Genomic DNA, 26,644 nt, shown 5'->3' with positions numbered 1-26,644 from the left:
TCACCTATTCTGAAGTGATAGGTATCAATGGAGTTATTTCAGAAAGGGATGTCCATAGTCATCATTGAAGAGACTTGGAAAAGCAGAGGTTCTGCCAACCAACTTCTAGGAAAAATTATATATAAAGAGTTGGAAGGAACAAAGACTTTATCAGTCTCAGTCACCATGCTCAGCCAGAGGGTGAAAAAGCTGAATAACGTGCAGGAGTGATGCTCCTTCAGAGAGGCCTGGGGAGAGCAAAGCAGCTGCCAGGAGCTTTGCCCCATTCAGAAATTCCCAGAAACACCAACTGTTCCTGTTTTGGTATTATTTAATCAGAGGAAAAAGAAAAAATGCAACTGCCTTTCCTCAAAATAAGGTAATAAAAAGTGCAGTCTCGATGACAATGAGACAACCCTATACTTGTCCTATTCATAACATCTTTCCATGGCCTGTATGAACCTCTGTGATTCAGAGTCAGTGCTTTCATGAGACAAAGAGCTGCTACTGCTGCATTTTACAAACCACAGAAAGAAAAGCTCCAGGGATTTCAAAAGCCATAGACTCGGCAGACTCCACAGTTTAATTTGTGAAGTGAGACAGCTGACAGATTACTAACTCAATTTTACTTCACAGTCACTAAAGCCATGAATCTAGTGCTGTGTCACTTGAATCAGTGATGATTAATGAGTTTCAAGACCTTTAAAAGTGCAAAGAGAAGTAGTTCAGAAAGGAAAGGCTTCACCTGGCACAGAAGAGACAAGACCTTGTTGCACAGTGACATGAGCCAGGTATTCTCCAGCACTGAGGCAGGGACAGAGTAAGGGTTACTGTGTTGAATGATGTAAGAATTTGAAACATTTCTCTTCCCAGCAATAGTTCACTGCTGTCATTTTAAAGAAAAGTGGACTCCCCTAGGTGTCTTAGAGAGCAGTTTTGCATCAAATATTGCCTGGTGCATGAAAGTGAGTATTCCTTGGAGCAGTGAGTTGAGCAATGTGTCAAGAAAGGACAAATAATTGCTCAATACACATGGAAATAACTCCTGAGAATTTTTATCCAAAGCCAGTGGGATTCAGGGTGGAAGTGCAGAGCAAGGCAGCCTCCATTTTCACAAATACAGTGCATTTGTTAAGCAAGAAAAAGTGGTTTCAGGAGCATCAAGTCTCAGACACATGATTCTCAAGAACATGAGTCCGATGGGAATTGAGCATATCCCACATTAGGCATAAAAGTACTCTCTTTTTCACTATTTTTCAGCCAATCTGTCCCATTTGGTTAAGCCAGTAAAGTAAAATTTATTTCCTTCTTACTCATCTTGAAAAGAATTCATGTTAGTGGACAGGCAAAAGGACATTCTCTGAATATGCTGCATGTTACATTTACTAGATTTGCATTTCTGTTGTTTCCAGTTAAGAGAAAATATAGAACAACAAGAAATGTACAGGACAGCTGTGGACCTTTGCACACAACTGCAGAAAGAATAGCTGTGTCCTGAGACGTGGCTAATCCCACCTAGCAACTGCAAAGATTTATTGCACCAGACATATTTCAATAAAACAAAAGATCATTGTCTTGCTTAAATCCATTGTTTTCTTCTGTTGAGGTGTTTTTAGTTCCACAGTTTCCATAAGTAGCTCTCTATCCCTCAGAAAAAAACATCTTGTAAAGCAATTTGCTGGCACTGCCCTCGCTCTTTGAGCTGGTTTTTTTGGGCAGGGACTCCCAGAGATGCATCCAATGGAGAGGGAATGACTGTCCTTCCCCACGTCCCCAGCCCAGCCGCGCACCCAAGGGCACTGACAGACCCTGCTGCACTTCTGACCACACAGGGACCTCCACACTCTCACTTCCAGTAAAGGGTTCCTGCTGTGTACAAACACACAACAGCACCAGAACATTGCATGTGCCTTTTGCTTAGCTGGCAGGAGAAAGAAATTTATGCAAATCAGTTAAAAAAAACAAAACAATTAAAAAAAACCAAACAAACAAACAAAAAACAAACAAACAAAAAAAGAAAACAACAACCCAAAACCAAGTTGAAGACAGTGACCATCTAAAATTACATCTTTTCCTGCTTTGTGGAATCTCTATCTCCTTTTCATTAACCCTCAATTGAGAAAAGAAGGAATTTCAGGAGTCGAGCTTTACATTAAAACATCAACAAAAGGCAAGATTTGCACTGTATTTGCATTTTAGTCTCATCTTTACTATATTCTGTTCACTACCTGCCTGCAGGTGAGATTGCAAGAAATTAGAATTCAAAACTCCATAATATCAGTCTATCCACAAAATTAGGGCTATGATTTAAAAACTGAATGAAAACAAATTAACAAGCAAAAGAGTATGAACTATTTATTTCTGAAAAAATATTCTACAAAATTGTGTGGCTTAACTACCATTAAACCATTTACATAAAAATAGGAAATAATGTGATTAAATATATTCATGATAATCATTTAAGTCTTGCATTACATTTTGAATGGTTTCAAATATAGAAAAAATCCAAACCTCACCTATAATGAGCTTATTCAGTTTGCATCTTGTACTTCTACAGTTTATAACTGGATACGTGTTGATGCATAAAGCTGTAAATCACCAGTGTTGACCACTATTTTTATGAAAATAAATAAGTAAACACACTGAAATGATACAAGCTGAGCATACAGAATTCATCCTAATTCCACTTGGGCAGAGAAATTCAAGTAAACAGAGTCATACCATGAAATTTTCATAAGAAAAGCAAACTAGAAGCAATACCCTCACCTGGTTCTCAGAGCAATTTTCACCTGGTATTATAATTACTCCTATAAACCCATTGGCTGAAGTTACAAAATAAGATGTCTGAAGACGAAAGTAAAATTAGTACCTACAAAAATGTTTCTTCATAATCTAGAATATAATGAGATGGATCTCCAGTGTTCCACTGTGTCACCAAAGCACACTTTAATGTCCAAAATTAAGCACTAGGTTCACTGTTCATTCCTTGCCTGTTCAATGCAGATTCAGCTTAACTAAGACAGTGATTTTAGAATATACCTTTCCCTTCCCAGATGCCTGCTTTTATTTAACCTCTGTGAAGACAGATGTCTATTTTTCTTCCTGAGCATGAAGGAAATCATATATAGAAGGTCATCTTAAACCAGACAGTTGATTTTTACATGGCTCAAATATGTGTGATGAATTGGGTCAGATAAGTGACACATTCCCAAGTGTCTCTATCACCAGAGGAGTTAGAGACCTAACTGTATTTGTCATTTTGTCCCATTAAGATACAATTTAGGGTCCCACAAACTCAACAAAACTGTTCTGTGTTTGGTCAGCACAAAGAATCAAACCATCACACTGGATACCTATAGCCAGCAGTCACATTGTGCAGACAAGGATTTGAATTGTGATTTACAGCAAATACCAGCATCCAGGTAGCATTTGACCTCCCCTCTCTAACCTTCCACTCGCACAAGGCAGGCTGGCACTGCTCACACTGGCACACTGGTGAGCACCAAAATCAGCTTTCATATATTTGAAGGCTGCCAATCTCTCCACTTCTGAGCTGAGGACTCTGTATCTCTCATTGCTGGTGTTAGTGATGTCAGCAGTTTTGCACTCCCTGCCCACTCTTACAGAGTCTCCACAGCAAAGTGAAAAAGGATCTCCAGAAGCACCCAAGTGAGTGGCTGCCCCTTCAGCTCAGGGGTGCCATGGAAGCCCCTCAGGGTGCTGGGCATGCTGCTGCTCCCAGGTGAGGCAGATGCACTTTGGTTTAGAAATCAAAAGGAAACAGGGCAACGGAAGAAGATAGAAGAAGAGCTGGAGTCTCAGCATTCTTGCTCCCACATCTATCAGGCAGCTGATATCCCCAGGGGAGCACCCAGGTGAGCAGAGAGTGGTCACAACTGCACTTCGGTTTGTGGCAGCAGGACCCATTTCTGAAAGGGAAAGAAAAATGCCCAGTGTTAATGTTTAGCTGGAAATAATCGTTCTTATGACCTCAGTGGAATAAGAACTACATACATCATACACTGATTCCACTGCTCACAACTGAGCAGGGGGCAGTAATTGCCCACTGTTTTTAAATTAGGAATGGACTTCATTGGTTTTTTTTATGATCACACATTAGAGGCATTATTATTACCACTCCCATGGAAAATGCTATGAATGAGGTAGCAACTCTCTCAGAAAAAAATATTATCTCACTCTTAATATTTTCTTGGGTGGAGAAGGGGTGTAGAAGCCGTTGTTTTTCTGATGCATGATGAAAAATGCTTGGGAAATATCACCTAATTTTCAGGGCAGAAAAGGGAAGCACTCAGTGCCTGCTACTGATAGCCTGTTAGCCTGTGTCCTTGAAAATTAACATGCTACAAGGAGAAAATGTGTAGTTTTGAAGTGTAGCTCTTCTATGTCTCAAAGTATCAGGAGTAATTGCCTTTAATGGATGACTAAAAACTTTTGCCCCACTATTATTGCACTGTATGGAGCTCCCATCAGCAGTGACCTTTTTGCTGTCATGGCAGAAACGCTTGTTTCAGATGCTGGCCTAAATGCAAATGATTGTTGGTTGGTGCTTATCTGTCTGCAGTGTGATGCCCTTAGAAAATAAATAACTTCTGCCAGAAAATAAATAACTTTGCTTGGCAAGTGGGTTCACTTGGGTTCCCTCCCCTTCCTCGTGGTGGCGTGGGCACAGCCCTCACAGATGACAGGCATGTGAGCACTGCTTACAGAGAAAGCTCTCTGCAGCTCTCCTGGTGTGCCTAATGTTTACACGAAATGCTGTTACTGCTGGGCTGGGATGTGTGTTTTCTTTGTAAGGGGTTGTCAACCACAAGACCTCTGAAATTGTGCCAGAGAATCGGGAGATCTATTTCAAAATGTTACGCTAATTTTCTGTGCTTTCAAGGGGGTTCTCACATCACATTTCCAAGCTTCACCATGCAACCATGCAGGATTGTTTCTTTCCCAATGGATTTGGTGGAGGTGATGGCATTGAGGACTGAGCGAGTTGGTCAGTCCTGAGCTTCTTTGACCCCGGCTTTACCAGAGACCAAAAATTGCCATAAATTATCATTGCAAACACTGGCAACACTAGTGATGAAAAAAGTCAACAAACCTTGCTGTGTTATTAAAGGCACCATTTTGAACATGAAAAGGCTCAAATGTGGAGAAGGAAATGTTTCAGCTCGTCTGGGAGGAGCAGTCCAGTTATTTTTTGATGCTGCTTGTATCCAAAGCACCTCCTGATGCACAGGCGGCACAGCTGCATCAAGGACAGTGGCCCTGAGAAAGATCCAGGGAACAGGTTACACACATGGCTTTATAATGCCAAGACTATAAACCTGAAACAGCAGCTGTGCAACCCACCTCCTGCAACCCACCTCTCACCAGGTTTTCACACAGCAGTGAAAACTCAAACCTGCATCCCCCAAAGGACACCTGCCCACCTGCAATCCAGTCCATGTCTAGTCACTCTGTCATTACTCAATTGGCATTGGCAGCATCAGCCTTTCCCTTTTAAGCTGTACAAATGTTTGTTCTCTCTGAGAAGAGATGATTGATGCTACTGTAAAAGCCCTTCCCTCCTCTCACTCCCTCAGTGAGATCCAAGTTTTCAGTCCACTGCTTTCTTGAGGCATATTTCATAACAGTGACGAACACAAAGCAAAAGAAGCACTTTATAGTTCTTTATTTAAACCTTCCAGGTGAACCGGTCCCATACTGATAGATTGGAGCCCTGTTGAAGAATCTTTGTCACTTTACAAAAAAATCTAAGTATAATAGCATTATACACTTCTTTGGGTCACTTATCCTTTTCAGGAAGAGGAAGATCCTATGTGAAGTTCTACCTGCAGCACCCATCAGTGTTCAACCCTCCAGAGCATCGTTTGCACAGGGGTGACAAGTGGCAGGGGCTGTGGGAGGGCAGGTAAGAAGATGGGCACCGGTGAGGGGGTTGGATGCAGGGAATGGGGAGGACATGAGAAGGGACACTGCAGAAAGCAAGAGGAAGGTGAGTGAGCTGGGAAGGGACAGTTTAGGTGCCCTCCCTTCTGCAGAGCAGAGGGAAGGAAGGGAGGCCACAACAAAAATGCAGTGAGGTGGCAGCTTTGATCAGCTTTTGAGACTTCCCTCGTGCAGGACACCACCTTCCTAGCAGTTCTGCAAGGCTGGAAGCTGCTGTGCTATCACAAGGGCCGTGCAAAGGGCTGCACTCTTCTGCTAGGAGCCAGCATATGAGTTGTTACCCTGTTCTTGGGTACAAAACAAGGCCAGCTAGTTAAACTACTGCAGTATCACACTGCACTTGTGCTTGACTCTGATCCCACATATAAATGCTCTGCCTGCAAACATCTCATTAAAAAAAAGCTTCCATTAAAAGAAAAAACAACCAAATCCAAAACATGAAGACTTATCAAAACAAGCAGTGACACTACACTGGAAAATATTTTGCAAACACAAGCACAAAGTACATTTTTGGAGCACTCACTAATTCTCCCACCCACACACAGGACTGTCCCTGAGATGTAAACAGGTATGCTGGTCGAGCAGCACACTGATCTGCCAGGAAGGGAACCACCACAGATGGCAGCTACACCTGCCCTGGGCTAGTCCTGGGAGGGTCAGCACGCTCACCAACTCATCTCTGGTGGCCAAACACGCTCCCTGCAGCCTGGCCATGGGCTGCAAGGCTCCAGCAGCTGGGGTCTGGGGGGAGAGGAGCCTTGCATGGCAGGAGAGCAGCTCTTGCACCACTCTCCTAGATTACAATTGCTCAGCCAGCCAAAGAAGCCAGACATCAGCTGTCCACAGGCATGGACCCACTCAGAGAAGGGAACGTTGGAGAACAGCCGAAAAACCACTATTCCACAGGAAAATTCCCTTCAGCATTTATTGTTTCTGATTTTGATTGCTGAATTTCGCTTAGAAAAGTACCTCACTGCCCATGCTGTCAACTCAGCCTGAGCAGTTTCCAGGCCAGCACCACAGGGTGTGCCTGAAATGTTTTTCTATCTCAAATAAACAGGACACATGAAGTGCCCCAGGAGTCAGAATCGAGTGCAGCAGGGACTGGAACTCAAAAAGATCATTGCTCTGTGTGCCGTAGATTAGGTTGGGAAACCAAATATCCATGGCTCATGCATAACATGCACAGCACAGTTGTTTCCATGCTACTTTCATGTTACTTTTTCAAGCAGGGCCTGATTCATCACTTTGTTATTCCAATTTTACCTTTCTATGGCAACAGTTTCATCAATGTGTAACTGGCATGGACCGCACCATCACCAATTTGTTTAAAACAATGAAAATCCAGATTATTTAGTAATGTATATAGCTTGCTGACTGAATGAGAAAATCTAAGGAAGAACACAAGTATAAAAATGAGTAGTCTCTACAGATCTTATTCTGATTTCCCTCAATAGTAAGTAACATTTCTCTCCATAATTTATTAAAGATTTAATAACCAATAAAATAAAATTACCTGAAACTATTTCATTTAAACATATGAAATAGACTTTTCCTAAAGTTTAAGCTTATGGTTTGATACTGCTGTTATTATTTGGCACATAAGGTTGGTTTTTAGAGAAAATCTAGTCTATAAATTAATATTTATATATAATTCCTTATATCATTCTTGTGCAATTTTCATTAATATTAAAAAAAAAAATCTAGTCTTTCATTTTAAAGATACTTTTGCATCTATGAAAAAGCTTGGCCCAAGAATAAAAGTAAAGGACAAAGAATTAAAGACCAAGTTATTCAATATACCTTTTTTTAGTATTACATGCATTACATTTTTTTGGGTTGCAAATCTGCATTTATGCATTTGTGCTGAGACAAACCTGACCATCTACTGTATAACCAGCAATTCCAAACCTCACCCTCACTACCTAGCCTCAGTTCCCATCAGAGGTGATTTGCTGCCTGCATTTGTCAGCACACTCCATGGAACACTCCTGGGTCTACTGCTGTCTGACACAAGGGAACTGACAGATTCTCACTGAATGCAAAGCTTTACGTAATGAAAAAAGCTACCATTCATTTCTAAGGTGCCTTTTGCTTGTTTATTCACCCTAAACTCTATTTTGCTCAAGCTCAAGCTGATTGCTTCCTGATGCAGTAGATTAAAAATCTGGGGGTTCAGGATGGGTTATTTTTCTTATCATTATCACTGTTAGTTCATCACTTTATTCTGGCACTTGAACAATGTCCCTATGTCAGCAAATGGAGGCAAGCTCAGTTATTCCCAGTTTTCTAGTGCTAGCAGCCTGGAATAGCATAACCTTATGCAACAGTCTGTGTGGGTTTTCCCTAAAGCAAGTTCTAAGGGGCACCTTCTCTCTGCAGGAACAGTTGGCCCACAGGGCAGCCAGGTGGGACCAGCTCCACTGGCCTCTTGTTCTCAGCATTCTTCACCCAAACGTCTGCTCCGAAGTCCATCAGCAGCTTCACCAGCTCCACATTGCAATTCCTGGCAGCTGTGTGCAGAGGGGGGTCCAGGCCCTTGCCGCTGTTCACATTCGCTCCTGAACAACAGGAGGGGTGAAGAACAATGAGAAGAACCAGGACTACACAGTAGCCCATTTTCATTCACTGCACTAGCTGCTATTTCTCTGAATAACACACAAGTGCTGTAGCCTGCACCCAGAGCTGGACTCCTTACGCTGGGGCTTGGTGCTACAATTTGCACAAGCACAACTCTCACTGGCTGAGGATTGGGGCTGAGACTAAGAACATTATCCTGGAGGAATGGTGCATGAGGAAGTCCTTCACCCACAGCCCAGCCCAAGGGTATCTTGAAGCAAGACAAAGGTGTAGCTCCACCTGTGGCCCACCTCTGCTTCCCATCCCTTAAAATAAACTCAGGATTTCAACGTGCTCCGTATTGGAGGCTTAAACTGGTGGGATTTCCAAATACCAAAGTATCTGTTAGGGGAAAAAAGCAAGAATAGAAAAGTTCTAGAGGTCCTTGGTAGATGAGAGCATAAGCACCCCTGATGAGAGTTCCCCCATTCATTACTCTGGATTAATGGCTCCTAAAATATGCTAAGAAATGTGAGCTGCAGAATTAATTCAAAACTATGTTTTTATAGTACACATTCCCATATACAGGAGGCAGCAGAAAAAAAAATAGGAGGAAAAAAGAAAATAGTTGCCAACATTTAATTTAGATTAAATACATCTAGATTAATTTGTATTTGACTTCTTCCCAAAAAAATTGACTTCTACTAAACAGTGACCTACTTAAAAAGTGATATATATTATTTTTGCTTGTTTTTTCTAAAGTAGTTTTGTTGGTCCATCATTTTTGTACCAGCTATGTGGCCACTTTAGGTTATATGGCCCTTTTGGCTAGAAGACCTGTACTACTGTAGATAACAAGAAATGGTTTTGTGTAATTACCCAAGCATTTAGAATTACAGTTTTGTGTGATGCAAAGGATATAGTGCTGAACCTTCTTCTGTGTTGGAAAGGTCTCCAACTTTTCATGAAGTCATTGGAAATCAAAACATGTTTGCAGAAATACTATGTAAAAGTGTCTGAGTCAATTGTTTTGGGTAAAAAGGAAGTAAAAAAAAAAAAATTAAATGAAATTTCTTCCTGTTCACTTCAAATAACTGCAGCATCACATGCACAGACACTGGAAAGGATAGCTTGTTCCAGACACAATCAGCCATATGAAATCCAAGATCACCCATCATTTTCTTGGGAGCTATCAAGCTGAATTCCTGGGTCAAGAAAGCCCTGATCACCCTGCTACCACATTTAGCCAGGGCTGCTATTAGTAGTGAAACATCTTCTGGTCCCAAAGCAGAAGCTCCTCTAAATCTTTGATGCAAAGATAATCCAAAGATAGACGTTGCAGGAAACAAAAGTACACCATTCTTTATTTTTGTTTTTACCTGACTCAAGCAGCTTCCTGGCACAGTTCACTTGCTGGTTCTCACATGCTACATAAAGCGGAGTACCCAGGTGCTTGATGTTGTGATCTATATTTACCCCACGGGATGCAAGGAGTTCGACACATTGCACATGACCTTAAAAGGGATAAAGGAAGAGTCAACTCACAGAGATCAGGCTCTTTTTTTCAGCAAATTCTTTGTTGCAGCAGTGTGGTTTGGCAAAGATTCAATGTTTTGTCAAGAGATGGTAGTGTAATACTTTCATGCACTCCAATGGATCCAGCCAGCAAAACAGGAGCTGAAAAGCCACGTTCAGCAAAACAGGCTAAAGCCTCACAGGCTAAAGCCCTCACATTTTATCTGACTCATTTCAGATGTCTACTAAAATGAGATTAATCACTCCATGTTTCTCTCCACTCCTTTTGAAGACAGCCAGACGTCTCCCTCAAATGTCCACATTGTAGGCAGCTGACTTGGACAATGCATTCCCTTCCAGGTGGCACGATGTGAACTCAGAGGATCTGACAGCTGAGCTGACCTGCCCTTGAGGAGCAACAGGCGTGGGAAGAACTGCACCCCTCATGATGAGACCAATTAGCAAGGCATTTCACATGACCCAAACCAAGAAAATTATCTTCTTTATCTCTCTCCTCCACTTCAACACGCTGCTAGCAGCATGGAAAGGAGAGCTGATGCCTTTGGGGTTACCTCTCTTAGCAGCTTCATGGATGGGGGATGCCAGGTCACAGGGTGGGTTTGGGCTGGCTCCATGCTCCAGCAGTAAATTCAAGCAAGCCACGCTGCCACTGACACAAGTGTTGAACAGCGGTGTGTGCCAGTCAACAGTCACTCCATCCACCTGGGAGAAAATAACACAATCCAGCAAGACTTCTGTCTTCTCAGTATTTCAGAATTGATGACAACTAACCAGTTTCACAGCAGGAAATAGGGGTTTCGATATTTTTAATTTAATTCCATGCCAAAACTCCCCAGTGCTTCCAAAGACTACAACTTTTCATTAAAATTATCATTTAAAAAGTATTTTTTGAAATTGCCCCCAAGTCCCTCCTACTGCAGGAAAAAAAAAAAACCAAAAAAACCCCACAAATCCAAAAAACCAAAACCAAAAAAGAAAAAAAAAAAAAAAAAAAAAAACACAAAAAAACCCAAATAAAACCCACCAAAAAAACCCCAAAAAACCATCAGGGTTACTGTAGGGTCTCTCAGGAGTTACCAAGCTAAATGTATGACCATTTCTCAGTTATCTTAGCTGAAACACACCTACCCATAGCCTTCTTCTGAAACAGTCCATTTTTTGGCTGAAAGTGTGCAACTCTTCCTTATTTTTGATTTTTTTTTTTTAATTTTAAACTGAAAGGTAATATTTGGTAAGGTAATGTATGTATGAATAAATTTTCTTATTCATTATAATTTTGAAGCTACCTTGAAAAGTAGTGGCTATGAGACACCATTTCACCATTTTACTTGCATCTTGTTTCCCTTTTCTTCCCATTTTTTGTCAGTTGATCCTAACATTCCTATGCCTCTACTTAAGACTCTGCATATTGATACCAATAAGATTAATGTGTGCATAAAATAAAACACACCCTTAACTGCTGCAAGATTATAAACACTTTGCAAGATGAACTTCCCCTTCTTCTTGTGAAAGATGAGAACATTTCATCCCCATCTAAAGAACAATAACTGTTGCTTATATCTGTGCTTTTTGGATTGCTTTATTAGGAAGTGCATTTCATAAGTACCTTAAGCAGAGCTACGTACAGAGTGTAAATCACAGAGATACCCTGCCACGACATCACGTAGCACTACAGTGTGGTAATACAACATACTAACACTAGAGACAGTGGCCTGTCCATCACCTACTCACCTGAGCACCATGTTTTAACAGGACACTGGCACAGGCAGCGTGACCCCCTAGGCAGGCTTCATGGAGAGGAGACACCTGGTCTGCTGTAACAAGATTGACATCATTCCCCTGATAAGATAATGGAAAATATCATTACAACTAACTACTAAAACCCCCATATAAAAATCCACAATTAAAAAAACCCTTCTTTAAAAGCTTTATGTAACTAGACCTTCCTCAGCTGCCTGGAGCCATTCAACTCAGAAAGTAAGCAGATGAAAGGGATGAAGAGGCTGTGATGATTTGGCTGGAGTGGATACTGGCACAGCATACCTGAGGCCATGCCTTGTGCACACTGAAAACCAGCACAGAAAGCTTAGTGGACTGTCCAGTGGGACAATACATTGTGGTTGTTTGACTGGCTTGAACCCTGAAATGCTCCTGAAGTATTTTCTGCTCTTTGCCTTGAGGCAACCAGTGAAGGAAAGAAAAGCATCAGAAACATTGGTTGGATTCCACAAGATCTTTTGTTTCTAATCATCTTGGTGCTCCACAAGACTAAGCTGGAAGAGTCTCCAATGCCCCTTCCCTTTCCATCATCTCCTTCACAGGTTAAACCCAGGGATTTTGAAGAAACAAAGTGGTGAAGTTCAGAAGTCACTTCTACCTATCCCTGACCTTCTGGAGGGACCAGGGCCCTGGGATATGCTCAGGCACTTCAGAAACAAATGTCTGGGTGACTGAATTGAAGCCTCAACCAGACCCATGACTGGGTCCAGAGCTGGCCCTCAGCTGGGGCACCAAAAACTCCTCACAGGCATGCACAGGAGCTGCAGAGGAGCTGCCCTTGGCCATCCAGAGATCCCAGTGATCCCATTTCCTCTGCCACAGTTAACATATCACCCTGGATAGTTCAGTACATCATCAAATTAGTGCACAAAGCTTGTGCTGGGCAAGGAACTGACTGTAGGAAAGAAAAACCCATTGCAAATTTCGCTGTGGGCTGGTTAACACGATTTTCTCACCCTAAAATTTCACAGTAAAGCACAGACTGCATTCATCCACTGAAAAAAAACTGCAGAGACCACATGAACCCAGCAGAGAGGTACCTGTTCAATGAGCTTCTTCAGGGAAAGCAGACGCCCATGGATAGAAGCCTCATGTAAAGGAGACCAGTCTGAAACAAAGTCTGTGTAAAAACAAAGACAGGAAAAAGGCTAAAACCTCTATTTCACTAGCATACTTCACTTCAACTGTGTGACCTCCCTTCTACTTTATTTGACCTGCCCAGATTTCTTTGGAGCAGATGGAGTGAGGGAGACAGACAAGAAGATAGTTTCCCTCTGGGTGCACTTTTAACTCATCCCATGCTTGCACTGCGCAGCTGCGTTCCCCTTCAGAAGACAGGAGAGGGATTTGCAGAACATCAACTGGCTCTGGCTGAGCTTGTCCCACTCTCTGAATTATTTCCAGGGCCCTTTTTTTTTTTTTTCACAAACTTATTACATTTTACCAATTATCTTAAAAGGAATATGTTTTGAAGAGGGTTTGGCTGATCAGTCATTTACCCCTGCTCACCGCTGGACTAGAGTCAACAATACTTGGCAAGAGAAGGGACCAAAGTACAAGAAGGCAAAATGTGCTACCTGTTGATTCTGTCTTTCAGTTTTCAGTGTTTGTTATGAGTGGTGCATTTTAAGTAATAGCTGTGCTCTCTGCATTGTTCAAAACCACAAAGTGAGGTACAGCACATATATAGCTTGTAAATATTCATAGAGGGAGATCTTCAGTATTACAGATTTTATGGCTCAGAGCCAACTGACAGCAATAATCCCTCTGGGAGATATTTATGTCCCAGCACTCAAAACCCATGGTCTGCTCTATGTCAATGTCCCAGGTTCCCCCTGGGAAGGAAGGGAAACCTTTACAGAGGGCACTTCACACAGCTTCCTGTCGAAAGACATTTTGCTGTTCTCCGGAGATGTCCCACTCTCCTCCACTAACTACAGAGAATACTCTAGTGACCAAGTTGCTGGCTGAGTTGCTGAGGTTCTCAGGAGCTACAATAAAGCACATGCATGGAATGGAATCCTGAACAGCGGGAAGTCTGCCTTCAGCAAAAAACCCTAATAAGCCTCTATAATTCTTTAAAAGAATGTTTACACATAAGCTGATGATCATAAAGGTTTTAAATTAAAAGAAGGTATATTTAGGCCAGAAATAAAAATATGGTGGTGAAATAATGGAACAGGATGATAGAGAGGTGGTAGATGTCCCATCTGTGGAAAGATTCAAGGTTAAGTTGGATGGGGCTCTGAGCAACTTGGTCTAGTGGAAGGTGTTCCTGCTCATTGCAGGGGTGTTGGACTAGACAACCTTTAAAGGTCTCTTCCTATCTAAACCTGGCTATGAGTTTATGAATTAACTTTTAAAGAAATTTGTATTATTTGTTATTAGCATTATTTGAGCTCTGCCTGCCTCCCTCTATGCTCCATGGGCTGCTTCCCACAACAGTTACGCAGTTTCATTAGGTTCCCAAACATCCTTCGACTTTAGCAAGCAGACAGCCAATTCTGGAAGCTGTGGTTCTGGTTCATAAGGATAGCAAACCTGGGCAACAATTACTATAGCACAGAATTATTAACTGACTAAAACAGCTTTGCTCTAGGTGATATGTGTCAAATTGATGCTTATCTGACTGTGCTGTTGCTCCTGTTGGTCCTGCCATATTTGCAGTCAGTTGTGTTTCCAGAGTATGTAAAAAGCTTCTCCCCATTTAGAAACTAATGCCATTGCCTAAATTGCATGAGTTGTAAGGGAAGTATGTTTATAGATATTCTAAAAATCTAGATTGAAGCACAAGTTTTTTGAGCTGCAACTTGAACTTTTTTTTGCCACACAAATATTGGCAGGCGCTTGTGCCTGTACCAACCTGTGCATTGTACCAACTTATTATATCATCATGTCATGATGATCTAAGAGGGACATATCCATGTGTGCATTTTATCCATTCAGTCCTTGCTTGAGAAAAGATAGGTTTCTACTGAAAGTCTAAAATGAGCCAGACCAGCCATCTGTGGACTGGACATTGGCATGCAAGTTTCCAAGTTTTAACAATCAATTAAAAGATTGACCATATAAGCATTAAAAATAAATGTCAGTGAAAAATAAAAGATATATGTGCCAACATGTAATCTATCTGGGAGTTCTGTAAGTGAGAGAAACCTAGAGTTTTATCCTAGGTGGAAGTGGAGCCCTATGGAGCCCTAGGGAGTCCATCACAGCAACCTTGATACCTTGGGAGGAGCAGGATTAAAAGCTTGACTGATGACTAATTGAGATGGCATAATTCCAGATCTGCTGCCATGAACTGCACAGCCCCAGGCTGATGTTTCTCCTACCCTACCTCCATCTGCAGCAAGCACCTTTAACCTGAAGCAATGCCAGGGAGGCAAGCCCCCTGGAAAGGATGGCAAATTTCTCCAGTTTCTTGACCCAAGGCTTCACCTTCTGGCAAATAACCACATTTCTATTTTCTGTCTGCTCCAGGCTGGAACTCAAGTTTCTTGCCTGGAAGAGGAGAAAGGCTGCAGTGATTTCCATGTTTCACTGCCCTCTTTTACACTTCACAGGAGGCACACAGTCAGAATATAAAAGATGTGTATTGTATTTGATTCAGGCCTAAGGAAATGTCAATTCCAGCTGACCATGGGCTTTCAAAATCCTGAACAAGTGACTTTCATGAATGTGCCCAGAGCACTCTGCATATGGACAAGCAAGGCCACTGTATGTGGGGGACACAACTGTTCATTGTATGTACCACCACCAAAACAAGGATTCCTGATTGTCAAAAATAGTTCAACTGCTCTTTCACAAAGAAACAAGATAATTTGTCCAAATTTGAAATTTACCCACACCTTAGTCCACAGAGAGGCTGAGTAGATCAGCATCTAGACATCCAAATCCCACTGGCTTTCAGTGGCTTTGGGTCACCTAGCTCCCCTTCCACTGCAGAAAAATCCAGCCAGCCCAGAGGTTGCATTAAACCTCTGGTCATAATTGATTGCACTGCCATCACTCAGGCACGTGACACTGGCAGGGTGGTGTATACAGAGGGGGTCTTATAGCAGTAACCATGCACACATGTAAATTCTGACTGCTCCCTGTGCACAACAGAGCTCTCACAGAATCTTTCTAGAGCACTGGTTTTTGTAGTGATGGCTGAAGCAACTTTTCCCAGCCTCTAACCATGTGAGGGCATTGCACCCTCCGCGCCTGTCCCCAGGCTGGTTTCTTCCCATGCCTCTCACGCACAGCACAACTTGAAAGGGGCTCTTAAGTCCTTCCAGTGAAGGTGTGCACTTACATTCATATTTGCAGATACAAAATCCCATGGCATTATATAGAACAGTCTTACAAATTGTATTTTTCATACTCAAAGGCTGTCCTTTAAAGTTTGTGATCTACATAGCTTGAGCTAAATACATTCCCACTGGAAATTGCCAGCAGAGCTTATTGACTCTGCTAAGGAACAAGCAGACACAAAAGGAATGGGCTAAACTTTGATTTTCAAAGGACCAAATTATCTGTGTGCAGTACTGTGTCATGTGGGATTCCCTCCTTCCACCCTGCATTTTGCTGGAGCTCATCTCCAGCGTGGACTGGTTCTATTTCACAGTTAATAATATCACTGTGCCTTCCCGCTCACCCCAGCCTCAGGCTGTCCATACGTGGCACACACGACGGCAGGCAGGCAACACTGCAGATAGACTGGTCACCCTTGCGTTTTGGTTTTATGGTCTTATTTTTCAACTTGGTATTAATGGAAACATCCTGAACAGCCCAGAAAAAGAGCAAGGATAGCATAAAATCACATTTTCTGAATTTACCTCATTCCATCTGCACTCGCCATTACAGGAAAGAGTAACTTCACAGGAACAGAGTACATCCAGCTCAGGATACAAAGTTAAATTACTTTTCTTTTTTTTACCATGTCATATTTTCAATGGCTCTGGGCCAGACACAGAGCAATGACCGGAGTGAGACCATTTGTCTGAGTAACTTCTCACTATTATGTGCCCAGAACAGCACTGGTCACAGCAATGCCACTGCAGAAGAAACCAGTAGGCTCAGCCTAAACAACACTTAGGTCTGTTCATCTGAAAGACAAGGGGAAAGTATAAAAGATAAAGGAAAAAAAGGAAAAAGAAGAAGAAAGAGAAAACAAAAATGAAAAGCAAAAATTAAAATAATTAAAAGAAAGGAGAAAAACAAGGAGGAAAGTAAGGAGGAAGGGAATGAAAAAAAAAAGAAAGAAAAAAGAAAAAGAAAAAATGAAAAAGAGGAATTGAGCTAGTGCTGAGCTTCCTGCTGGCACTAATTTAAGTCAAACACGCCACATTTCAACTTATTTCTCAGTGTGCTGCAGTCCAAATGCTGCATTTGTTTCTGCTTGCACAAAATGCAGTACAAAACCAACAACTCTTTTCTAAGACATGAAAGAAAAACAACCAAAATTTCAGTATCAAACAGAAATAGCTTTTTTTTTTTTTTTTTTTTTTTTTTTTTTTTTTTTTTTTTTTTTTCCACAAAGGCATGGGGGTGTTTTGTGGGACCGACTGAGGACCTGTCCTGAAGCAGGACACAGGGAGCAGCACCACTGCAGCCTCCCCTGCCCCTTGCTGCCTCCGGCAGGGCTGAGGCTTGTGCCAGGCAGGAGCGCCACTTACCCCTCATCAGCGGGTTCCACGGAGACGCTGCAGATGCCTGGCCTCCAGCTCCTTGCAGTTTGCTGGCATTTTGATTTGTTCTCTCATCATCCATCGCAGCCCTGTCTGCCCAACCGCTGTCTTTTCACTTTGTGGTTGGTTTCCAGAGTTCAAATTCCATCGTCCCCGGCGAGCCCCCAGCGGCCGGAGCGGTCTGTGAACAACCCCTGCACGCATGAGCCGAGCAGCCCTTGCGGCAGCCCGGGACGTGCTGCCGGCAGCTCTGTGTGCAGAAACCCGAGTACCTGGGCTGGGATGTAACAAAACTGCTCCCGGGCTGCCCTGCTCGGCAGCCAGCGACCCAGCCAAGCGGGAGATGTGCCTGATGTCACATCCTCTCCAACGCGACGCCCAATCGGGGCGCCCGCCGTTCATTTTTATCAGGAAGGAAATTCTTAGTTTGCCAAAAAAACAAGACAGAAAGAGCCAGTTCAACTAGTTGAGCAAACTCTGCCTGCAGGGGATGCGCAAAGAGAGCCGGGGCAGGCAGAGCCGGGGGCAGGGGCAGGCAGAGCCGGGGCAGGCAGAGCCGGGGGCAGGGGCAGGCAGAGCCGGGGCAGGCACAGCCGGGGGCGGCAGAGCCCGGGGCAGGCAGAGCCGGGGGCGGCAGAGCCCGGGGCAGGCACAGCCGGGGGCAGGGGCAGGCAGAGCCCAGGGCAGGCAGAGCCGGGGGCAGGCAGAGCCGGGGGCAGGGGCAGGCAGAGCCGGGGCAGGCACAGCCGGGGGCGGCAGAGCCCGGGGCAGGCAGAGCCGGGGCAGGCAGATCTCTGCCCGCTCCCCAGGCGGGGCTTTCTCAGCTCCCCGAGCCGAAGCGCAGAACGGCGGAGCTGCGGGGCTGCTGCTGCCCGGGCTGAGCGCTGCCTGTCCCGCGGCTCTGCGGAGCGAACTGCAGCGGGGGTCGTGTCCCCTTACCCTGTTCGGCTGGGTTCACTGAGTCACAGTCACACCAGCAGTTTTGTACCAAAACAGCGTCCTTTAATTTTTAAGCAACTTCTCAGCCAAATCAAACCATCACAAACCAAACAGCTTAAAAAAAATTTAAAAGTCTTCATTATTTTTTAAGGAGGACCTCTGCCTCATTTCTCTACATCTGTTTTGCAAGAGTTCTGTTCTCACAGATCTTCTCTATTTGAACTATTTTCCTTCCCAATTTAGTATAATTTACAGGCACAAAATCCTTTTTTTGTGACTGAATATTTGCCCATTTGTGTTCAAGTGGAAGTAAGCAGAACTTCCATGCAAATTCTAAACCATGTAATGGTGTTTTTTTGGTTTTTTTTTTTTTTTTTCCTGTATGGCTACTAGAGCAAAATTTGTGTTTCTGTATTTGGGGATTTGAAGTTGTTAATACGAGTTTGATTCTGATCCTAACTTATCTGAGCCTAAGAAACTTGGTTTTAATTTTATTTCTTTCTGTAATGTATCAAGAAATCTGGAATAATATTTAGGGTTTCTTTGTCCATATCTTTAAAAATAATAATTTATATTAAAAAATGCAAACAGCAGCTGAACATCATCCACAAACTTTGCCAGCAGGGAATCTGTGACAGCAGCCTGGGCACACCCTTGGTTTCTGAGGATGCAAACCACAGAATTACAGACAATGTTTGGAAAACATAAGATTTGTTCAATTTAACTTCAGAATCAGGGTGAAAAATCCTAGCTTTTCCTTAGAACTAATGAAGAAATATAGGCATTTTCAAACCATGCTTTGTCTCACCTACTTTAGATGTCTGCTCTGGGGGAGCACATATTGGAATTTTAGAGTCAGTCTTCACCGACTGTAAAAGGGATCCCTAAATCATGAGCAGAGAATTAGATGTGTATGTGTAAACAGCTGAAACCCACTTTAAAATACGGCTGAATTGACAGCCAGGGGTCCCAGCTCTGACGCCCCTGAGTGCTGTCATGTGCCTTGTCCTGCACAGCCTCTGGGTGCTGCAGCTCAGGGTGAAACAGTCCAGACAAAGACCAGCATTGCCCAGTGCTTGAACCACAGAGCCTCAACTTTGGAGTGCCTGTATCTCAGAGAGCAGGGTTTTGACAGAGAATTCAGACAGATTTATCTGCATTGATCCAAGCTGTTGCTCCCTGCCTGGCTCCCACCTCTCAGCAGAGATTACCCAGTACAAGGGATGGCAGCACTGGCCACAAACTGATGCCACAGCTCTCTCAGTACATGGTCCATTGTGTCAGCTCAAAAACCTGTTAAAGCAGTTTTCTTCTCCAGCCTGTAAACTTGAGGCCTGAGACACTAGCACGTGCCACATCCTCCTCTAAGGCAGTAATTTCCAGTCAGCAAGAAAGGTAAACATTTGGGACAGCCATGTTTTAAATCACATCAGTTAAATCTGCCAGAGCTTGCCCACAGGAGTACTAAAGCACTGGTGTCATTTCCAGAGGTACTTCGGTTTTCTTTGGAAAGCTGCTCTGAAATCCTTGAGCTGACACAAAGTGGAGAAGTTCTCCCTTGGAAAAATTAATAATACTGTCTGTTTTTTGTATCCCTAATTTCCTTTCCTCAAATCAAGTCTCTCCTCCAGAGGCTTTCCTTCTTTTACAGTTTTTCTAACATGAAATGTTTTCATTTTCCTTCCTCTCACCCTCGCAGAAACTTCCCTGTGCAAACATCCCGTCAGCCTGGCTGGGGACCAGACAGACTTCTGCAAGTAACTGTTCCCTTCTGCAGGATGGCCAATTTACTTAGCAAGAGAGATTCTAAATCGAAACAAACAAAAAAACCCTGAAGAAAGCATCAAACACATCTCGGTTGCATTCTGGCTACATCAGTAGCACCTGGATTTGTGCTTGAATTCATTGCAGATGTGGAGAAGCACCAAGATTTCCCAAGGAGCAGGACAAACATTGCATGAGAGCTTGCAAACAAGCATTGTGTCAAGAAAGGGATTAGGGGCATTTTCCCCACAGAGAGAAAAGCAACAACAATCCATTTTTCACCACCTGGTGCCAGTTGTCTCTCAGTGAACATCTGTGTAAGCATCTTCATTTGTTACAAAATATATCTTGACATTGCTTTCTGAATTGGATTTAAAACATATGTATGTACTCCTACTCAGGCAAAAAGAATCCAAACCCTGAAAGTTGGTGAGGTAAAATTTGGTTTGGTTTTTGGTTTGAGGGGTTTTTTTTGTGGTTTTTTTTTTTTTTTTGGGGGGGGGGGTGGTTGGGGTGGTGTTTTTTTGTTTTGGTTTGGTTTTTTGTTTTTGTTTTTGTTTTGTTTTGGTTTTCAAATTATTGTGCTTTCTATCATTCCTGGGATGTTTTTTGTCCTCTATTGTGGGCTGCAATCATGGTTTGCCCACACTGCCAGGTGAATAGTGTGGTGAAACATCTCATGTGACAAGTACACACCAGCAAGCAGGCAGAAGGTGTAACAACAGCAACAGTGGCAACCCAGTCCTTGAGAGCTGGTGGTTTTTCAGCACAGTCTGCCAGCATCTTGCAAACTGTAAGGTAGTCTTGTCCAATGCCAACTTTTAAGCGAAACCCAAATACAGGCATAGAGCAGATTTCTATTTCTTTCTTCCCCTTTTCTAACTGTTCATTATTAGTTTTGAAAAGCAGTGGGAATTCTTTGGTTTGCTGGCAAATCTTTTTGGTTCCCAAACTTTCCAGTGTAAAATAGCTATTTCTGAAGATACCAAAATTACTTCCTCAAAGATAGTAATTTTGTCAGAAACTTCGCATTAAAAAAAAAATAGAGTTTTCCATTAATCCCAGTGGTTAGACCAGTGTGGAGAAAACCCAAATGTCACAAACAAGCTCAGAGCCACAGAGGCCAGCTGGGTTGGCCCTGCTAAGCAGCACTCACAGGTCCCACACAGAGCATCTTCCCTGAATGGTAGATGTTCCCAAACAAAGCAATTTTCCATGCCTTTCCCTGGTTTCTGTCTCTTCCCACTGCTTATTGGTACCAAGAGGCAACAGGAGTCACAGCTAAGGAGTACTGGAAAGGCAGATGGAATGGTGAAAAAAGGCTTGTGGGATGGAGGTATCTAATGAAGAGTCTCCTCTGCCCTGGGGCTTCTCTTCCCCAATTTCACTGGGGTTAGATGTTCACTGCTTATCCAGCACATTACATTTCAATAAGCTCTTACACCCACACACACAGGCTGCTTTCCAGATCTTGGAGCTCACCTTTAGAAATTTCGCCCATGTGGCACAGCTTTCCACACTTCTGCATGTGATGGGAACAGCCAGCACATTCCAGTTATCCTCACAACAGGACCTCCCAGGAGCTCCCCTTGGGGAAAGCTGCCAACACCTTACCACTGCTACAAAATGCAATTTGTGATTTCCTAAACCCTTGTCCAGAACTGGGACTTCTCTAAAAATGGGCTTCAGAAAACAACACTGCCAGCTCAACTGCTTGAGCAGTAATGGCAGCCAAAGAAAATGTCCCCTGCATCTGCGCCTGTTCCCCCCAGCATGCCAGGCATGGCAGGTGCTCCCATTTTCTTTTGGTAAGGATTGTTAGCATATTACTAAAGTGGGTGAAATTACTCAGCTGCCCTGAACAATGTACTTGTCATCTTCCCTGCTCCTGGAAGATAGCATTTGGTGAGTGGAGAAGAGGGTGTGTAGAATAGTCAAGCTCATAGGATCTGAACTGTTCCCAACATTATCTTCAAGTCCAAGAAATCCACTCACCTGGTGTTGGACAGATTAGCTGCTTGGACCAGGAGATATCAAAATTTTCTATGTTGAAAATGCAAAGTTGGAACTGTGGTAAGCAGCCAACAACAGTAGGAGTGTGTCTTGGTAGAAGTTTCCTTTGCTGTCCATGAGCACAGCTTGGCTTTTCTTTTGCATGAGGCTGGAAATCCTCTGAAACAGCCAACAGATGCTGATTCACAATGCTGATGTTGTAAAAATAAGAATTTCCCTTCCTAAAGGATTATGAGCTGAGCACAGTGACAAGTATACAAGTTTTGTCTTAGTATTGTATCCAGCTTGGCCACTCATCTGAATATCTGATGTTGCTGCAGAAGGAAAACCTCCTCTGGAAAATGATGTACAGAATGCAGGGCTTACCTGAGACATAAAGATGGAAATGTGTGGCAGGGCTGCCTGACCCTCCCCTTCCTCCAGCTGTGGGACATCTCTGGTACATAGCAGGCTGCAGAGAACCTCCCCCAAGGCTGCACCTAACCTGGTGTGGGTCACTCTACATCCGCTCCCAGCATCATCCTCCGTGTCCCAAACCAGGAGTGACAGAGCCTCCCTAGGACCCCACAGCCCTTTGGTGGGTGGTGGGCAGGGAAGGGTCTGCAGCCAGCTCTTGCCCCGGCCGTGCTGCAGGGAGGCAGTGAGGGCCAGACCCATGTGTTCCTGCACCCTCAGAGCCCACACATCCCCTCAGACTGCTTGGAGGAGCCAGTTCTCCACACACCTGCCCTCTTCAGAGCAGAGCTGGGAGCTGTCTGCACATGTAGACCACAAAACAAGAGCTCTCTAATTCATTCTTCTGCTTGAAAAGGTGGTTATTATTTTCTTATCACCTGTTCTTGTGACAGCATTGGGACAGGCATCTGAAAATCTGGAACAAGCCCCTCACTCAACTTACCATTTCATCTGATGAAAAGTTAGCTAGAGATTTGTACCAGCAAAGAGAATTATCTGTTAAAATGTACCAAGGATAAGCCTTTTTAGTCACACGCGTGAGACATACTAATAAAAAAATAGAAAGAAAGGAAAAAAACCTAATAAGTGATTTAATGGTCAGTGACAAAACCATATTTTTTCCTAAGCTGCTGCAAGCATGAAAAGCCCAGGTATTTCTCAGCCATTTACAATGGACAAATAGCAGACAGGGACATTTTCTGCACAGTAAATCATTTCAGCTCAAAGACTTTCATAAATATCAAATGAGGTTCCATCCTGCCAGACACCCAGCAGAGCAGCTGTGGTGCCCTGCAGCAGTGGCTGCCCACAGTGAGCGGGAGGGAGCATTTTGGGGGTAAAGCTGGAAAGCACTTTGAGTAAAAAAGCAGTGTCAGCTCAGGGGAAATGTCTTGCCCTCTCTACACCAACAGCCTGTTGGAACCTGTCTGTGGAAACAAGCTGGAATTACTTTTACTTGTTGGCATTGATTTAGAGGAAAATTTTCATTAAATTTTGGAAATTCCCGACCAAAAAAATGTGTTCCTCAGTCACTGTAATTATTCAGGATGTCATGTTTAATATATATGTCTTGCTGTAAATCTGTAGTTACCCTGAAAGCACAAGTAGCAAAGAAAAATTACCACATTCATTAACTAGGAGCTACTCTGGGATATTTGCGGAAAAGTGGTCTTCAACAGGTACTCAGTAATGAAAGGCACAAAGCTGCTGGGACAAAGTCAAAGTATTTTTACACACATCAGGCTCCAGGCAGCAGGAAATCACCCTCTGAAACAATTAAGAGCAAACATCTCCCTGTAGGATAATGAGATACAAATAATATGCAAAGGATGACCCTCTTGGGCAATGCCCTTAAAAATATTTCAGTTTGCTTACATTGTGATAGACAGAATGAAAAGGGATCACTAGTTTCTACATAGTTTTAAGAGTACATTTTTTTGTTTTTAATGCAGAAAACATGAAAAAAATCACCCTCATGGGGATTGGTATACCAGCCTTCAAAGAAATTCAGGGCTACTGTCATTGCCCATAACAATTTGTTCGTTGTGATCAGAGTAAAATAGGTATTTAGTCAGCATGTAGAGCAAGAAAAGTGCAGAGAACAATATCCCTTTCACCCCCATCCCCCCTCCCAAAAAAAAAAAAAAAGATAATTTGGAATCATGTTTTTGAAGCTGGAGAATTATATGGGCAACATAAAATGAGTAAGTCTTTGGAGTCTTTAATTCTTCTCTCCCTAAGACAAAAACTCCCACATTTCACTCACATTCCTAGGACAAAATATAAAAGTTAGAACAAGTTTTCTCTGGAAATCTCTACATCTCCTTCCCTTCCCATTCTGTCTAATTTCTATTTTGTTAGGGCATGTTAACCTCTATAGCCAGTAGCTAGACCTAGCAAAAAAAGAACCATTCACCACAAAAGTATACTGCTAGCAAATCCCTGGTAACAAACAGCTAAAGATATAGCAGGATGCTTGCTGCAAAATTCACAGAATCATAGAATAGTTTGGGTTGCAAGAGACCTTAAAGATCATCTAGTTCCAAACTCCCTGCCTTAGGCAGGGACATCTTCCATTAGACCAGGTTGCTCAAAGCTCCAGCCAGCCTGGCCTTCAACATTTCCAGGCTCCCTAAGGAGCTCCACCATTTCATGGTTTCTGCAGCCAAGGCTTCCCCTGAGCTTCACCTTCCCCACCGGCATTTCCTTGTTGGGCAGAACAAAGTTCAGCACAGCAGCTCTCCTCATTGGCACCTCCATCACTTGGAGAAGGAGGTTTTTATTAATGCATTCTAGGAACTTCCTGGTTTGCCTATGCCCCACTGTCTTGTCCATCCAGCAAATACTAGGATAGCAGAAATTCCCCATGAGGACCAGGGCTTGTGAATGTGAGGCTGTCTGTAAGGGCCTCATCCATTCAATCTTCCTTCAATGGTCAGGTGCCATGTAGCAGACCCCACAATAATGTCCCTACCCTCCCTTTAATCCTGATCCCAAAGACCTCAGTCAGCTCCTCATCCATACCAGGCAGAGATCCATGCCCTCCAGCTGGTCATTGACAGAGGGGGAGGCTCCTCCTCCACATCTCTTCTGCCTGCCCTTCACAAAGATCCTGTGTCCTTCCTTTCTAACATTCCAGTCACAGGAGCCATCCCACCACATCTCCATGATGACAATGAGGTCATAGCCCTGCAGGTATGACATGCTCTGCTGATTCATCTGTCCCTCCCCCTTCCACATGTAGTTGTCAACTGAATATGCAGATTATGCTTTATTCTGCAACTCCTGATACACTTTATTGAAGATTTTTCAATTAAACCTGACATAGTTTTTCATTTGTTTGCAATGTACATTGTGAGTTTCTACAAATACTATAAAATTTAAAAATAAAGGAATTTTCAAGAAATAAAAATCAATTTAGGTAGCAATTCTGTGTGGAATAATCTGTATTTGACAATAATATACATATCATGCAGAACATTTAAAAAAAAACACAGTGAGGAGGAATTGGCATGTGGGAAATGGTAATTTCTGAAAAAAAAATTACACAAAGACATCAGGAACCATCACCCCAGGATACAGGTCAGATATTTTTGGGCTAAGAGTCAGTGAATGTATTTAATTTTCATTCTTATCAGACTTGCCCTAATGCCATGCTGGGGCACACCACCAGTATTTTCAATCCAATAAAGACCGGAGGGGTGTTAAATGCCAACAGCAGAGTTGTGCTGCAGGACAGGTCAGGCTTGGGACAGAAAGGTGCTGGGCAGCCCCTGTGTCTCCTGTCCTGCAGAGCTGGCAGCAAGTGCAGGGTAGGGAGTGGTGCTGAGGGGACACTGCCCCTGTTTGCAGGGTTTGCACAGGGGCAACACAACATTTATTATTAACACGTGTGGAGGGAAGAGATCTAAATACCTTGAGGAGGGTGTTGGCCAGGCTCAGGCTCCCTGGGGGAAGGCAGAGTCAGAAGGAGATGATCCTCCCATCCCGCTGCCCAAATTGGCACAGGCAAGTCCCATCAGGGGAGCAGAGCACACAGGCGGACAGACAGACAGACAGACAGACAGACAGCCTCCCTCACAGCCTGCATCTGCCTGGGAAGGTATTGTGTTGGCACCTTAAGGCAGATGAGGGGAACTTCAGTTCCTACAGTATAACAACAAGTTTCAACAGTCTAGCATTTCCCTACACTTTTTCATTTCACTCTCTGAATGACAAATTCAACTGGACAGACAGAAATTCAGGGACTGACAGATCTGCTGTGAAAAGTTGAGTCCCAGAGAGGATGGAGGATGGTTAAATGCCAATAGCAGAGTTACTCTGTAAGAACAGAGGTCACCTTGAACCCAACAGGCTGGTCAGGAGATCAAAACAGGATCTTTTCAGAGCCAGATCAGAATGAAACTTCTTTTCCTAGATACCTTAAGAAATATTGTTTATTAAGCCCTCTCAGCATGTGTCAGCCTATGTGTACTCACACAGGC

The 26,644-nt window shown here is 43.3% G+C and overlaps 1 protein-coding gene across 1 annotated transcript; it reads right to left on the bottom strand.

The window, feature by feature from the left end:
- Positions 1 to 2,319: 2,319 nt before the first annotated feature.
- On the bottom strand, positions 2,320 to 17,782 carry ASB9 (ankyrin repeat and SOCS box containing 9). Its single transcript, XM_053971034.1, has 8 exons — positions 17,478 to 17,782; positions 12,858 to 12,937; positions 11,770 to 11,877; positions 10,590 to 10,740; positions 9,882 to 10,016; positions 8,313 to 8,504; positions 5,093 to 5,259; positions 2,320 to 3,908 (listed from the first exon to the last, which is right to left on the bottom strand). The coding sequence occupies exons 1-7, from the start codon at positions 17,569 to 17,571 to the stop codon at positions 5,135 to 5,137; spliced, it is 885 nt and encodes a 294-aa protein (XP_053827009.1). The 5' UTR covers positions 17,572 to 17,782; the 3' UTR covers positions 2,320 to 3,908; positions 5,093 to 5,134.
- Between the last annotated feature and the right edge of the window lie 8,862 nt (positions 17,783 to 26,644).

The sequence above is a fragment of the Vidua macroura genome, chromosome 2 (genome assembly GCF_024509145.1).
Source record: "Vidua macroura isolate BioBank_ID:100142 chromosome 2, ASM2450914v1, whole genome shotgun sequence".
In the NCBI taxonomy this organism is placed as follows: Eukaryota; Metazoa; Chordata; class Aves; order Passeriformes; family Viduidae; genus Vidua; species Vidua macroura.
This window is presented reverse-complemented; position numbering and strand designations above follow the sequence as displayed.

What these genes read in the sequence shown, in the direction of transcription:
- ASB9 (XM_053971034.1), bottom strand. Translation starts at nt 17,571, where the DNA reads ATGGATGATGAGAGAACAAATCAAAATGCCAGCAAACTGCAAGGAGCT. An exon ending in TGAAGAAGCTCATTGAACAG is followed by an intron (nt 11,878 to 12,857) that starts GTACCTCTCTGC and finishes TTATCTTATCAG; the next exon opens with GGGAATGATGTCAATCTTGT. An exon ending in CAGGAAGCTGCTTGAGTCAG is followed by an intron (nt 8,505 to 9,881) that starts GTAAAAACAAAA and finishes CCTGTTGTTCAG; the next exon opens with GAGCGAATGTGAACAGCGGC.